This window comes from Colletotrichum destructivum, chromosome 1, assembly GCF_034447905.1.
Source record: "Colletotrichum destructivum chromosome 1, complete sequence".
Lineage (NCBI taxonomy): Eukaryota > Fungi > Ascomycota > Sordariomycetes > Glomerellales > Glomerellaceae > Colletotrichum > Colletotrichum destructivum.
This window is the reverse complement of record NC_085896.1, coordinates 5483081-5496134: the sequence shown is the minus strand read 5'-3', so window position 1 is coordinate 5496134 and position 13054 is coordinate 5483081. Positions and strand designations below refer to the sequence as shown.

General features: G+C 57.1%; 6 protein-coding genes across 6 annotated transcripts; 3 read left to right on the top strand and 3 right to left on the bottom strand.

Moving 5' to 3' along the window:
* Positions 1-361: 361 nt before the first annotated feature.
* CDEST_01660 (Putative FAD/NAD(P)-binding domain, FAD/NAD(P)-binding domain superfamily) lies at positions 362-1627 on the bottom strand (the record flags this gene model as incomplete). The annotated part of the gene is made up of 1 exon (XM_062917819.1): positions 362-1627. One exon carries the CDS (start codon positions 1625-1627, stop codon positions 362-364), a length of 1266 nt encoding a protein of 421 aa, XP_062773870.1.
* A 1023-nt stretch (positions 1628-2650) lies between these two features.
* Positions 2651-4973, top strand: CDEST_01659 (Putative CBS domain, cysteine synthase/cystathionine beta-synthase, pyridoxal-phosphate attachment). Its single transcript, XM_062917818.1, has 2 exons — positions 2651-3191; positions 3262-4973. Exons 1-2 carry the CDS (start codon positions 2926-2928, stop codon positions 4595-4597), a joined length of 1602 nt encoding a protein of 533 aa, XP_062773869.1. The 5' UTR covers positions 2651-2925; the 3' UTR covers positions 4598-4973.
* Positions 4974-5037: 64 nt separating this feature from the next.
* CDEST_01658 (Putative signal recognition particle receptor, beta subunit) lies at positions 5038-5928 on the bottom strand (the record flags this gene model as incomplete). The annotated part of the gene is made up of 1 exon (XM_062917817.1): positions 5038-5928. The coding sequence occupies one exon, from the start codon at positions 5926-5928 to the stop codon at positions 5038-5040; it is 891 nt and encodes a 296-aa protein (XP_062773868.1).
* Positions 5929-6348: 420 nt separating this feature from the next.
* CDEST_01657 (Putative palmitoyltransferase, DHHC domain, ankyrin repeat-containing domain superfamily) lies at positions 6349-9602 on the top strand. The gene is made up of 6 exons (XM_062917816.1): positions 6349-6960; positions 7041-7850; positions 7898-7988; positions 8040-8304; positions 8355-8467; positions 8518-9602. Exons 1-6 carry the CDS (start codon positions 6703-6705, stop codon positions 9153-9155), a joined length of 2175 nt encoding a protein of 724 aa, XP_062773867.1. The 5' UTR covers positions 6349-6702; the 3' UTR covers positions 9156-9602.
* Positions 9603-10398: 796 nt separating this feature from the next.
* Positions 10399-10969, top strand: CDEST_01656 (uncharacterized protein; the record flags this gene model as incomplete). The annotated part of the gene is made up of 3 exons (XM_062917815.1): positions 10399-10406; positions 10475-10600; positions 10679-10969. The coding sequence occupies 3 exons, from the start codon at positions 10399-10401 to the stop codon at positions 10929-10931; spliced, it is 387 nt and encodes a 128-aa protein (XP_062773866.1). The 3' UTR covers positions 10932-10969.
* A 395-nt stretch (positions 10970-11364) lies between these two features.
* On the bottom strand, positions 11365-12042 carry CDEST_01655 (uncharacterized protein; the record flags this gene model as incomplete). The annotated part of the gene is made up of 1 exon (XM_062917814.1): positions 11365-12042. One exon carries the CDS (start codon positions 12040-12042, stop codon positions 11365-11367), a length of 678 nt encoding a protein of 225 aa, XP_062773865.1.
* Positions 12043-13054: the final 1012 nt, after the last annotated feature.

Genomic DNA, 13054 nt, shown 5'->3' with positions numbered 1-13054 from the left:
TGCGCGAACGTCCTCGGCGCATGGCAATATGAGGATGATGTTCATCCACATAACCCGAACATAGTTTTGAATGGCTTTGGGGGGGAAGAAAATCTCGCAGCGACAGGCATTGAACACTGGGTAATGTTCTACCTGTGGCTATAATGGTCAACACCTCGATCTGATCATGTATTTGTGGGGTATGAGATACAAGAGTTGAGAGTTGAAGGGACTTGGGGCCGCGAGAAAAACTTGGCAATAAGAAGAGACTGGCCGGCTGGATGTATACACCAATGATTAATGTGAATTGAGTAACAAATAACAAGGATCTCCACAATCCAGCTTGCAGACATTCAAGACTTGGCCACGGTGAAGTGCTCGCTCACGACTCCTTGACCCATTGGCTTCCGCTCCAAAGACTACCAGTCGTCCACAACCAATAATCCCTTCCCTTGATCATCCAAACCCCGAAGCTGGGTAGCCGGTACCCCATCGCAGCGCCCACGCCTTTGCTCCTCCCGATCGGAACCAGCTGGGTCTCACGGGTGTCCTCAGCGAACAGCCTGTCCTTCGCTGCCGCGGCCTCTGGTCTCTCTGACGCCAGGAGAAGATCGCGTCTGATGTTGAAGCACAGGACCGGGACAGCGCTCAGGATGTTGTGAACGGCGGGTCTGGCGAAGGAGGAAGCGTCGCCAATGGCGTAGACGCGGGCGCCAGCTTTGTCGACGCGAAGAGTCGAGGGGTTGGTGTCCACCCTGCGGTCGCGAAGGAGAAGGCTGTCGTCGACGAAGTCGGTGTTTGGTCGTGTCCCCGTCGCAGGGATGTAGAGATCGGCCTCGAGCGTCTTGCCACTATCGAGGGTGATGACAGCGTTCTCCGCGACTTGACCGACTCCCGCCAAGGCCGGGCTAACAGTCTCGACCCGAACGCCCTTGAGGATGGTAACTCCAACTTGAGCGAGGTATTCCTCCGCTTTCTGCGCGATGCTCGGGCGAAGGGCAGGGAGAATTTGGGACGCGGCGGTCACGAGTGTGATGGAAGTTCTCGGGTTCTCCAGCTTGGTCTTTGCCCAGCCAGCTCGACCGTTAAGATGCTCGCCGAGCTCCCCTGCGGTCTCGACTCCCGCCGGGCCCCCGCCGGCGATGACGATGCTCTTGGCTTTTGGCAGAGCCTTTCGAAACTCGGCCCAGCTCTGCCTCAGGGTCTCCGAGTCGCGGTTGAGACCGAGGAGAGGCGAAGGCGTCGATGCCCCTGTAGCGATGACGAGGGCATGATAGGTCAAGGTCTCGACGCCATGGTCGCTTGCCAAGGCGATGGTCACGGTTCGCTCGTCGTGGTTCACCGACGTTGCGGTCCCTTGAACGAACCGGAACGTGTTGGTCTTGGCGTACGACGTGAATGCGGTCAGGATGTCGACGAAGAGCTTGTCTTGGGGGAACATATCGTCGGATATCAGCGCCCGAGGACATGCTGGACGACACAGAGCTTGGGTCGAGGGGCTGATGAGAGCGACTTGGTACTCGTCATGGTTGGGCAGTTTAGGCAGGACATGCTTAAGGAGGTAATGGGCCGTCGAAACGCCGCCATATGAGCCTCCAAGAATGACGATGGTTCTTTTGGAGGATGTGATGGTAGGCTCTGCCGTCATTGCTTACTTAGACGAGTAAGAAAGAAAGTCAAGAGTGAGTCTCAAAGGAGCAAAAGAGGTGAGGATATGGGGGAATAAATCGATACAGCAATAGGCACGACGGCTGCAAGACATCCAGGTCTATATATGTTGATTTGCTACGGACTATTGCGGACGGACGAGCAACGCCAGAAGCACCTACCTGTGATGGTCTGACGATGGTGGCTTGCAGCAGAAGGATTCGCGGGCGGTATTCGGCCGAACAGCGGACGAGTAAGCCGTAAGTAGCAATCTGGCACTAGAAGTCATCGTGGGGTTGAGTAGCCAGTGAAAGCGCCCATAAAATGATCATGACATGGTCATGACATGGTATATTGAACATTTGGTTCCCCAGAGTTGTTAGATCCAGGCCCTGCGGGAATCGTAACTCATGCGATGGGGCAACCCCTGGCTGGGAAAAGTTGATGTTCAATGTTGCTCATGTCGTGCATCGATCCTCCGCATGTTAGTCAATACGTAGCGCGTCCTGCCGTTGCCGACTCTCGGCCGAGTTGCGGGAACGGCCGGCCGAGTCTTGCAAAGTCTGAGAGGAGAGCGCTAAAGCGCTGCGCACGTAGGTTGTTGTAGTGCATTGTGAGATGAACCCCGGTCAAAGTTGGAACCCAAAGCGCTGTCAGGACTCGGACACTTTGTCGGCTGAGAAGAGAAAAGGAGTAAAACCCCCCGAAACCTAGAAGAATGAGGCCACGTGCATGAGCTGAGAGACAAGACTCGGGGAATGCCGAAGGACTATCCGTAGGCCGTCCAGGTTTTTCGCGGTATGACATAACGGTAACTTGGAAATGGGCAGGTATTCCAAGAGGGAAGAGGGGCAGAGAAGAAAATTAAACAAAAAAACAAAATAAAAGGCACAGGTGACAGAACCCAATGGGGCGGGATGTTGGGCATGCTACCCTCTGTAAGGGAGACAGATGTAACGGCGCCCAGCACCTGTGCAAGCCATACGGATCGGGGCGGTACAGGGGCGGGTCCCCTGCGGGCGGATATCTTCGGCGTTGGCGGGGTCGTTTTTCTCAATTCTCACACCATCCCACCAAGTGGATTGCGTTTCTCTTTTCCACCAAGTCGCCTCTCTCTCTGTCTCCCTCTCTCTCTCTCTCTCTCTCTCTCTGCCTTGACTCTCCCTCTCTACATCACGAACTCCGCGGGCTCTTTCCTTCCTCCTTTTTGCATTCTGCTTCTTTGAACACCTTAAGAGTCGCCCACATACAACACACAAACACACACACACATTCACACCCACCACCCCCCACGCAAATATGGGCGACGTCAAGTCCATCAACGCCACCAGGGTCGCCGTCACCGCCCGGTCGGCCACCGAGCTCATCGGCAACACGCCCCTCGTGCGCCTCAACAAGATCCCCCAGAGTCTGGGCATCGAGGCCGAGATCTACGCAAAGGTCGAGCTATTTAATGCCGGCGGCAGCGTCAAGGACCGTATCGCCCTGCGCATGATCGAGGAGGCCGAGAGGTCTGGCCGCATCAAGCCCGGCGACACCCTCATCGAGCCCACCAGCGGTAACACGTACGCGGCCCCCTGTTTCTCTCTCCCTGCCTCTTCCGTCCGCAATCACTGACAGACACCACCACCACAGCGGCATCGGCCTGGCCCTCGTCGGCGCCATCAAGGGCTACAAGACCATCATCACCCTCCCCGAAAAGATGTCGGCCGAAAAGGTCTCGGTCCTGCGCGCCCTCGGCGCCACCATCATCCGCACACCCACCCAGGCCGCCTGGGACAGCCCCGAGTCGCACATCGGCGTCGCCCGCCGCCTCGAGAAGGAGATCCCCAACGCCCACATCCTCGACCAGTACGGCAACCTCGACAACCCCCTTGCCCACGAGTTCGGCACCGCCGAGGAGATCTGGGCCCAGACCGGCGGTGCCGTCGACGCCGTCGTCGCCGGCGCAGGCACCGGAGGCACTATCACCGGCATCGCCCGCGGCCTCAAGAAGCACAACAAGAACATCAAGGTCATCGCCGCCGACCCCCACGGCAGCATCCTCGCCGTACCCGAATCCCTCAACAAGGAGCACGAAAACGAGTCCTACAAGGTCGAGGGCATCGGCTACGACTTCATCCCCGAGGTCCTCGACCGCGACCTCGTCGACAAGTGGTACAAGACCGAGGACCGCGAGTCCTTCCAGCTCGCTCGCCGCCTCATCGCCGAGGAGGGCCTGCTCGTCGGCGGCAGCTCCGGCTCCGCCCTGGCCGCCGCCTTCCGCGCCATCAAGGACCTCGGTCTCGGCAAGGGCCACACCGTCGTCGTCGTCCTACCCGACAGCATCCGCAGCTACCTCTCCAAGTTCGCCGACGACGACTGGCTCGCCGCCAACGACCTCCTCCCCGAGGTCAACGGCCTCGACACCCACGCCACCGCCGGCGCCGACGCCAGCAAGCCTAGCAACGGCGTCAGCAAGACCGCCGGCGCCGACCCCTACGAGGGCGCCACCATCCGCGCCCTTCGCCTGAAGCCCGTCATGTCCGTCCCCGCCACGAGCCCGTGTTCCGAGGCCTCCGAGATCATGCGCGACAAGGGCTTCGACCAGCTGCCCGTCCTCTCCGCGACCGGCAACAGGCTCGTCGGTCTCGTGACGCTCGGCAACCTGCTCAGCTACATCTCGTCCGGCCGCGCCACGGGCTCGAGCCCCGTTAGCGACGTCATGTTCGACTTTGGCCGCCTCGACGAGGTTGTCACCGATCCCCGCCAGGCTGGCGAGGGCGCCGGCGACAAGGCCAGGAAGCAGAAGAAGCGCAACTTTGTCGAGATCACCCTCGACACGCCCCTCTCCGTGCTCAGCAAGTTTCTCGAGTGGAACAGCGCCGCCGTCGTCACCGACAAGGCCGACGGCGCCGGTAGCCTGTCCAAGCCCGTGGCCGTCGTCACCAAGGTCGACCTGCTCACCTGGGTCGTGAACAAGAAGGCCTAATTCATTGGAGGTTCTTCCTTCTTTTCTCCCGCTAATTCTCCTTCCAATTTCGAACAGAAAAGAGTCAACGAGAAGGAGATTGAGTTTTAAGAAATAGAGCTTGAGTATTTTAGAAAAAAAGACAGAGAGAGAAGGCAACAAGACTATACTAGGGAAGACGATAGTCTCGGCATCGGCGTTCGGAAAGCGGGCATGGCAGTGGGTGGCAGGGACGAATCTTGGGTCCCATCAACTGACCTCGGTTGGCGGCATTTGCTTGGAAATATTAGGACGGGGTAGACTCAACGTCTACATAGAGCGAACACGGTAGGATCTGTTCCTACCAGGATAGAATCACACATCACAATGTTTTGCGCATTTGAACCGGCGTCCCACTCGTTAATAGAACCTCATTATGTGCCTTTTTATTACCTATCATCGTTGACCCCTGCTGCCACGGTTTATACCCGCTGCGCAATCCAAGACCACCACTTGTCCGGGCCCGAGCCGCTTCCCGTAACGTTGCCCGCGATTACGTCGACATCAACGTCGAACTCGCGCAGCTGGTCAAATGTAAACTTCTCCGTGCCGTATGCGCCCAGCCAGTCGTCGTGCTCCTCGGAGCCGATGTCGTCGATGCCGACTCCCGAGTCGAGCAGGCCCTTGCTGCGCGACGAGCGTATCCGGGTGATCTCGGCCTCAAGGTTCGTCTTGACCAGCGCGGCCGGCAGCGCCGTGAAAAGGTCCGTCTTGTTGGCGGCGACGAGCACGGGGATGGGCGCGGGGGGCTTGGACGACTTGCTCGAGGAGGCGCGCTTCTGCAGACCGAGGAGGACATCGTAGAGGTAGGCGGCGGTGGGCGCGAGGACCTCGTTCTCGCCGATGGCGGCGGCGTCGACCAAGAACAGGATGGCCTTGAGCTTGGACTTGTCCGAGGCGGCGCCGGCGAGCTTGGCCATCGCGTGGTTGCGCAGCTTGCCGTGTCCCGGGGTGTCAACGAGGAGGAACTTGGTGTGGGTGCCCGAGGTGTCATCATGGTTGCGGAAGCTCTGGGCCGTCTTGCTGTCGCGCGAGGCTGTCAGCTCGACTGTCTGGGGCCGCTGGCTCGTGTGCGTGGATGCGGGGGCGTCGCCGCGCTCGAAGAGGGTGAGGAGGGCTGTCTTGCCGGCGCCGGCGGGGCCCAGGAGGAGGACCGAGGGGAGGGTCGTGTAGGGCGTTGACTTGATCAGGATGTAGTGCAAGAGGATGGGGAAGAGCAGGACGATGGCGGCACCGATAAGGATGACGGGCGCAGAGGGGGTCATGATGAGCTCGAAGAACTCCGTCAAGGAGCCGCTCATCTTGTCGGCCATGGTCGCAGATGGTCGAGTCGCGTGCTGTTCGGAAGAGATCGCAGAGTAGTGTGCAGCTTGGTGAGTGATGGGTTGGTCCCCTGTGGTGGGATGATACCCTGCGAACGAGCGACCGGGGCGGGGAGGGGATGTGTCTGGTTTGGCGATGTTGAGTCGTGGCCGTTGACAGATTTCCAGAAGAAATCGCCAATGTAGCTCCGTCAGTGGAGACTGACGCGAGCACAAGTGGAGTTCTCTTCACACGTCAGTCTTCTCAGCCACAAGAGACCCACCTTCATAGACGAGGCTGAGGTGTCCGAAGAATCCGAGCTAGCCTGGGGTCTTCGTGCCAAGCTTTGGGGCGCTGACCCTGCCCCAGCCAATCACGGATAAACCGGCAGACAGTAACGGGTCCATCTTTGTCAGCTCAGCCTCGCTAGTCCGATTTAGGGGGCAGAGGGTCGCGGCGATCCCCTAACGTTGAATTCCCCAGTCTTCGACCGTTTGCCGAGCGTGAGAGCTGACGACCACGCAATTTCGCCCACTTGGCTCTCGGCGTCTTTTCCGTCTTTTCGGCCGTGGCTTTCTCTCGTCGCCCTTTTTTCTCTCTCTAATTGTCCCTCTCCCCTTGTATCTCTCGTTTGGACCGTCTTTTAAGCAATGCGACGCTAGGCTCGAACCCCAAGTTTAATCTTCCGAGAATACCCTTCCTTCGTCGTCATTGCTTTCTCTACTCGACTCGTCCACCTCGAACGCGACACGTTTACACCGCTTGGTTTGCGACCGCCGATACCGATGGACAAGTCTGCCACGCCGGGCAGCGCTGCCGCCCCCTCCGTGGCCCCGAACCAGCCAGCCAACAAGACGAGCGCCGCCGCGCCCACGCTGAATAATGAGCTAGAGATGGGTAACATCGGCGGCGATGCGCCGAGCGCGGAAAACGACATAATGCAGATTGCAAGAGTGGGAGACGTCCCGGCCATGGAGAAGCTCTTCGAGTCGGGAGAATACGATGCGACATACACTGACGATGAAGGCATCACACCCTTGCATGTACGTGGCCGTCTTGCAGCCATGCAATCCTCTCTAGACGACACGTGCTTTGATCACATGGGACTAACGACTTTCATCAGTGGGCGGCGATAAACAACCAGTATGCCATGAGCAAGTTCCTCATTGACAATGGCGCCGAGATCAACAAAAAGGGAGGAGAATCCGTCGCGACACCTCTTCAATGGGCCGCTCAGAGATGCCACTACTACACCGTCAATCTCCTTCTTCAACATGGCGCCGACCCCCTCATCACCGATGCCCAGGGCTACAATACCCTCCACATCTCCACCTTCAACGGCAACACCCTCCTGCTGGTCCTTCTCCTCCACCAGGGCATCCCAGTCGACGTGCTCGATAGCTACGGGCACACGGCGCTCATGTGGTCGGCCTACAAGGGGTTCCCGCAGTGTGTCGACCTCTTCCTGCGCTGGGGCGCCAGCGTCCACACCACCGACGAGCAAGGCTTTACCGCGTTGCACTGGGCGCTGGTCAAGGGCTCGCCCGCGTGCATACAGAAGCTGCTCGAGTATGGAGCCGACCGGTTCGCCAAGACGTCCACCGGCAAGACCCCGGCCGGCACGGCAAAAGAACTCAACACGACGGGCGCCTGGCACAGGGCCCTGAAGGAGTGCGGATACGACGAGGACGGACAGCCGATCGAGCCACAGTTCCCGGGTGCGCGCTTCCTCCGCCAGGATAAGAGGGGCTTCGTCACCAAGTTCTTGTTCCTGTGGCCTTTCCTGCTGGTTTGGTCCATGATCACGATACTTGGGAGCATGCCCGTGTATGCCGGCTTGTTCTTCTCATTGGCCATTGGATACGCCATGCAATGGTGCGCCCAGCAAGTCATCGAGTTCGCGCCACCCGATATGAGACATTTCCACAGAACCGTAGGTTGCCCTGTCATTGGCGCTGAGATCTCTGCTGACAAGACTAGCCCTGGCTGGCCGGCATCTTTGCCGCTTCGCTGTTCTGGGTCTCCCTGAGGTGGCTGACAACAGTTTTGCCCGGTACAACGGGCTCGTCAGGTATGATTCGATAGCCCCGAACGTGTCCTGATTGCCGCTGACCCGACATAGATACTACCGGACCTCACTGGTGGTTGAACCTGGCCTTGGGAGCTCTCCTCGGACTCTGTGGCTACTTTTACAGCGCCGCCATGCGATACGACCCGGGATTCGTCCCCAAGATGAACGGAATTGCCGAGCAGAAGACTGTCATCGACGAGCTCCTGAAGCAGTGGAAGTTTGACGAGACCAACTTTTGCGTTACCTGCATGATCCGAACACCGCTGCGCAGCAAGCACTGCAAGCGCTGCCAGAAGTGTGTCGCCAAACATGATCAGTGAGTCGGCATGTGACCTCCTTCGCCAACATTGCTGACCGAAATACTAGCCACTGCCCATGGGTCTACAACTGCATCGGTGTAAACAACCACCGTCACTTCTTCTTGTACCTGATCAGCCTGACTTTGGGCATTATTGTCTACGACTTCCTCGTCTACTACTGTACGTGACATTCCCCCCATGCTCCGACTGTAGTGCTAACGCCCTGTCAGACTTTTCCAACATCTCGGACAAGGCTTCGGATAGCTGCAACTTCCTCAGCCCTGGTCTTTGCAAAGTCGTCAACGCCGACGGATACACGGCGATCATCACCGTTTGGGCTACTCTGCAGCTTACCTGGGTTGGCATGCTTCTGTTTGTGCAGTTTGTCCAGGTCTCCCGAGCCATGACGACCTACGAGAACATGTTTGGCGTCCAAGACGGCTCCCTCACCTCGGCCTTCACATCGACCGGAACGCCCCTGGACCCGAACCACCCGTCCCTTGCCGCCCCCGAGGCAGCCGGTAGTCACGGCCATGCCCACGGCCACAAGCACAAGGGTGGACTCCTGCAGCGGTGGTCCCGCCTCCTGGGTGTTGATCCATTCATCGAGACCATCCGTGGCCGCGGTGCCGCGACCCAGAACAAGCGGAGGAAGAAGAATCCGTACTCCAACGGCTGCATGGCCAACTGCCGCGACTTCTGGTGCGACCCCGCGCCTACCTTCGGCCGGCGCGAGAACGGCTCCGCCGTGCTGGCGGGCGAGCCCGTCAACTACACGGCCATGTACGAGAGCCCAAGCCTGATGAACATGAGCAGAGGAAGGAGAAGGGCGGGCGGCTACGAGTCCGTAGCTGCCGAGGAGGTGTAATAGAGAAGAGAAGAGAGCTTTTTTGTTTTCGATGATGACAATGATGGTCGGTTGAGATGATTAAGGGGGGAGATTCGTCAAGGCGGTGTTTTTTTTGTTTTGAGACTCGACTTGCTATGGATCAGAGATTACGACAAGGCGAGATGACGTTTCAGAGTCCCCCCCACGAATAGAAAAGAGCGGCGCAAACGGAGAGAGAGAGAGACAGTCCAAGACCGGCCGGCTACATGGCTCGCAATGTATTAATTTGGGGTATGTGTAGAAGTATGGTCGTGGCTGGTGTTTTTGAGGAATGGGAGCTTCTTTTCTCCGTGTACTATACGCGCGAGGCTTCAGAACTTGGACGCTTTGTGTGTTTGTGTCCACTCCCAAGAGAATATGTTCCATCTGATTACAACCGCAGGGCCGTCCGAGAGGAGACCGATAGTCCTGATATCTCAACGTCATACGGTGGTGATCTGATGACACCGGATGCTCTCTGCCAACATGGTTCAGTCCCTGCTTGTCTTGATTGGATGGATGGGCGATGGTATTAGCAGCCCGTACTGCGCTTTCTCGACGAACGAGACCACAAGAACCGGGTGAGTTCCAAGTTCAAATCCTGGAAGGTAGGCAAGTGGACATCTTTCCGCTAACAAACCCCTTCTGAAGAAATCCTGACGTCTGCCGTTTTGGGAAAGCGTGGGGAGGGAGGAGGTGCCAGAGGCATGGCAGTCGCGGACGATTTAGACTTCCGACACAATACTGCCGTTTGCCCCAGTAGCAGTATCACGGCATGTGCGAGGCACCCATCACCTCGAGTGCCAATCTACAAACTCGGTCAACAACAGGGGGTACCAACGCTGGTGTACAAGTAAGGCAAGAGACTCTTTCTTGCTCATTCCAAGGGTTCGCTCAGTTCTGGCATTCAGGATAGAAGGAACCCCATATCCTGTGCCGTCCCCTGCGTCTTTCACGCCTTCGATCCCCTATGATGCCTTCCCCTGAGCAGACGACAACTCCTTCCGCAGTCATTCCTGTGATGTAATCGTCGTCCTGAAGTGTGAAGGCACCCTCAGATGGAAGGTAGCAAAGAGAAGCTGATATCTCCCTCCATCCCCTATTTAATCCCATCTCAAGATCGCCTCGTCTTTCATCTTGTCTTTGATCCCACCATCCCGCTTTTTTTTTGGTTCAACATCATAACCACACAACATTCGCTTTTTTTTTTTGGTTATTATCAATAACCAATATCAATTCCACCATGGGCATGTAAGTGTTCTCCCTTGGCCTCCCCCCGGTCCTCCAAGTGTTCCCCGTTCTGACGTATTCAATCACAGCCTCATCTTCAACGTCACCCTCCGCAACTGCCCCCCCGCTTCGGCGGCCGGCCCCCCCGGCGAATCCTCATCGCAAACCCGCTCCACCCCCTCTGGCCAGCAGGCGCCTCCTTCGCCTGACAATACGTGAGTTTTCCATCTGCACAGTCACAGACGCTGTAAACCATCCCGTTCACGTCCCGCTAACGTGTGTCGTCATTGCAGAGACTCTGAGCTTCCTGAAGAGCGGAAGGCGGAGGAGGTGTCGGCCTCTGGAAGAGGGGTCTCAGACCAGAGCACTGGGGGCGCGATGGGGACGGTCCGTGTGGCCGGGGGCGGCGTCGAGCTTGAGATAATCGGGGGGGCGGACGCCCAGCTTGACGTTAGGATGGGGACAGCCGTGGTGGTTTTTTTGGCGGTGGTTGTGGTTTTTTTGGCCATTTTTTTGGGCGGGGTTTACATTCGCTATTCTAAATAGCGTTATTTTTTGGTCCATTTTTCGAATATACCCTAGCGTCCATTTATAAACCCATCGGCCTCTCCTTCGCCATTTCAGCCCGCGGCTGGTTTGCTGGCGCTGGTCAGGCTTGTACTCCTTTACCCAAGTGTGAATCGTCTCGTAACGGGTCGTAGCCATCACCTCGATCGGAACATGGCGGACAGGAGGACTCGGCCGCACCAAGTCGAGCAGCCGTGCCTGAGCCACGAAACAGTCATAAACCCATTCTGGCGGTCGACAATGGGTAGCCAAGGGCAAGAATTCGTAATGGTGCGCGCCCACGATGCAATATGTATATGAGACGTTGCGGACGCAAGACATTTAATCCAGATGAAGGGGTGCGAATGGATGCGATTATGATTTTGCTAAATAGTCATGCTGATAAACTGGTTGTGCTTCTTTGCCTTACACCTCATTGTTCTGTCTCCCAACCACTCTCCCGCACTCCAGGAATGCCATCGACCGCACCTTTGGGCCACGGCCACCACCCGTCCAGCGGCATTTCGCCGTACACGGCATTGTAGCTTTCCTGCGGCTTCTGGCAATCCCATTCGTAAATCCAATGCACGTTGCCCCATTGCTCATCCTTCTTCCACGCGGCAGCCCAGCTCATCGTATCCGGGGTGACGTCGGTTACTTTGAATCTCGACAGGACCCTGGTGCTACGAGCATAGATTACCAATGTCGCGGCCCAGTGAGGGCTGTCGCTCAGGTCCGACAGAAAGAAGTTACGGGACTGCGTCCAGCGCCTCTTGATCGTTTTCTTCTCGTCACTGAGATCTTTCTGGATGTACGTGGCGCCGGGGTCGAAGTTAGCGGGCGTCCAGTGGAAACCCTCCCGCATGAGCCGTGGCAGGTCGCGGGACTTCACGCGAAGTCTGGCTTCCCACTCGGACTCGGGATCCGCTGCGCCGTCGCTAGGTACTTTTGAGTCGAACAGGAAGCAGGCGGTGTAGCGAGTGTCTTGCCATGCGGGCGAGTCGTAATTCTGCACGCGGTGCGCGTGTGAGACTGAATCGTATTGCGGAGGCGCGGTTTGACGAGGGGCGGCATCCGAGACCACGGGACTGGCGGCGGCGACGACCTCCATTGCACTGGCTATTGCTTGAGGTATTAATGTGGGAAGGAACGTCGAGACGGATGTGTTTGCAACTATGGCGTGATAAGTCCCGAGACTCGTCTTGATCGAGAAGAAAGGAAGTAAGATTGAGTGTGATGAGTGTGGCGAGGAGCGTGGTGTTGGAAAGAGTTGCGGAGGGTGGAAGGAGCTCATGAAGAGGCAAGAAAACGTTTTAAAGCGGCCCCGACCAACGGAGAAAGAGTGTGGTTGATTTGCTCCTGCCTTGCCTTGGGTGAGCGAGCAAGGTTTCGGGGTACCTTGGTGGTGCGGTGCGAGGCTGCGGCCAAAGTAACAACTCTTGCTTCCTCTTTCTGTCTGTGCAGGAACTAGTTCTGGGAGCGACTGCCCAACAAGGTCGGCATCCCACCGGAATATTGGCTTCGATTTGAACTGAAAGAAAGCGCGCATATTTCTTTGAAGGAGAATTTGTGTTGTCGTAAGAATCTTATTCGATCGGTTGCGGTCGGCACTGGCAGTCTTCGCATCTTCAAGTCACCAACGAGACTGCGAACTGTGGATTAATGTGAGCTAGATACAATGAATTACAGGTCAGTATTACGTGCAGTTTATAATACACAGCAATTTCCCTAAAACACGTGGTGGTTCTACGTGCGCCAGATATCGACTGTAAAGTTGCATCTACTTCGGCGGAAGTCGCCTGAATTGGCGGTAGCTCGGACTTGGTGGGGCCGATGTTTGACCCGTGCCGTCCCGAAGGTGGGTCACATACCGGCCAGCTAGCCGACACTGGTCTGCCAGCGCCGCTATGCTTTTCTCCGCTGCCAAAAACTCCGTTCAAAGACACATCTTGAATAACATACCAGGGAATGACGGAATGCCCGAGTAACCTGCCCCGGGTCCATTTTCATTGTGAAAAGGAAACGTTCACTTTTGTCTTAACTTCATAGTTGCTGACAATCTTGGAGTATTTGTTGGGCGAATTCAGTCGAGAATCATCGGATTTGTTTTGAAACGAAAGATG

Bases quoted from the DNA above. Each gene is read 5' to 3' on its own strand.
- CDEST_01659 (XM_062917818.1), top strand. From the start codon at position 2,926: ATGGGCGACGTCAAGTCCATCAACGCCACCAGGGTCGCCGTCACCGCC. The intron at 3,192-3,261 runs GTACGCGGCCCC...CCACCACCACAG, and splicing joins GAGCCCACCAGCGGTAACAC to CGGCATCGGCCTGGCCCTCG.
- CDEST_01657 (XM_062917816.1), top strand. From the start codon at position 6,703: ATGGACAAGTCTGCCACGCCGGGCAGCGCTGCCGCCCCCTCCGTGGCC. The intron at 6,961-7,040 runs GTACGTGGCCGT...GACTTTCATCAG, and splicing joins AAGGCATCACACCCTTGCAT to TGGGCGGCGATAAACAACCA. The intron at 7,851-7,897 runs GTAGGTTGCCCT...TGACAAGACTAG, and splicing joins TGAGACATTTCCACAGAACC to CCCTGGCTGGCCGGCATCTT.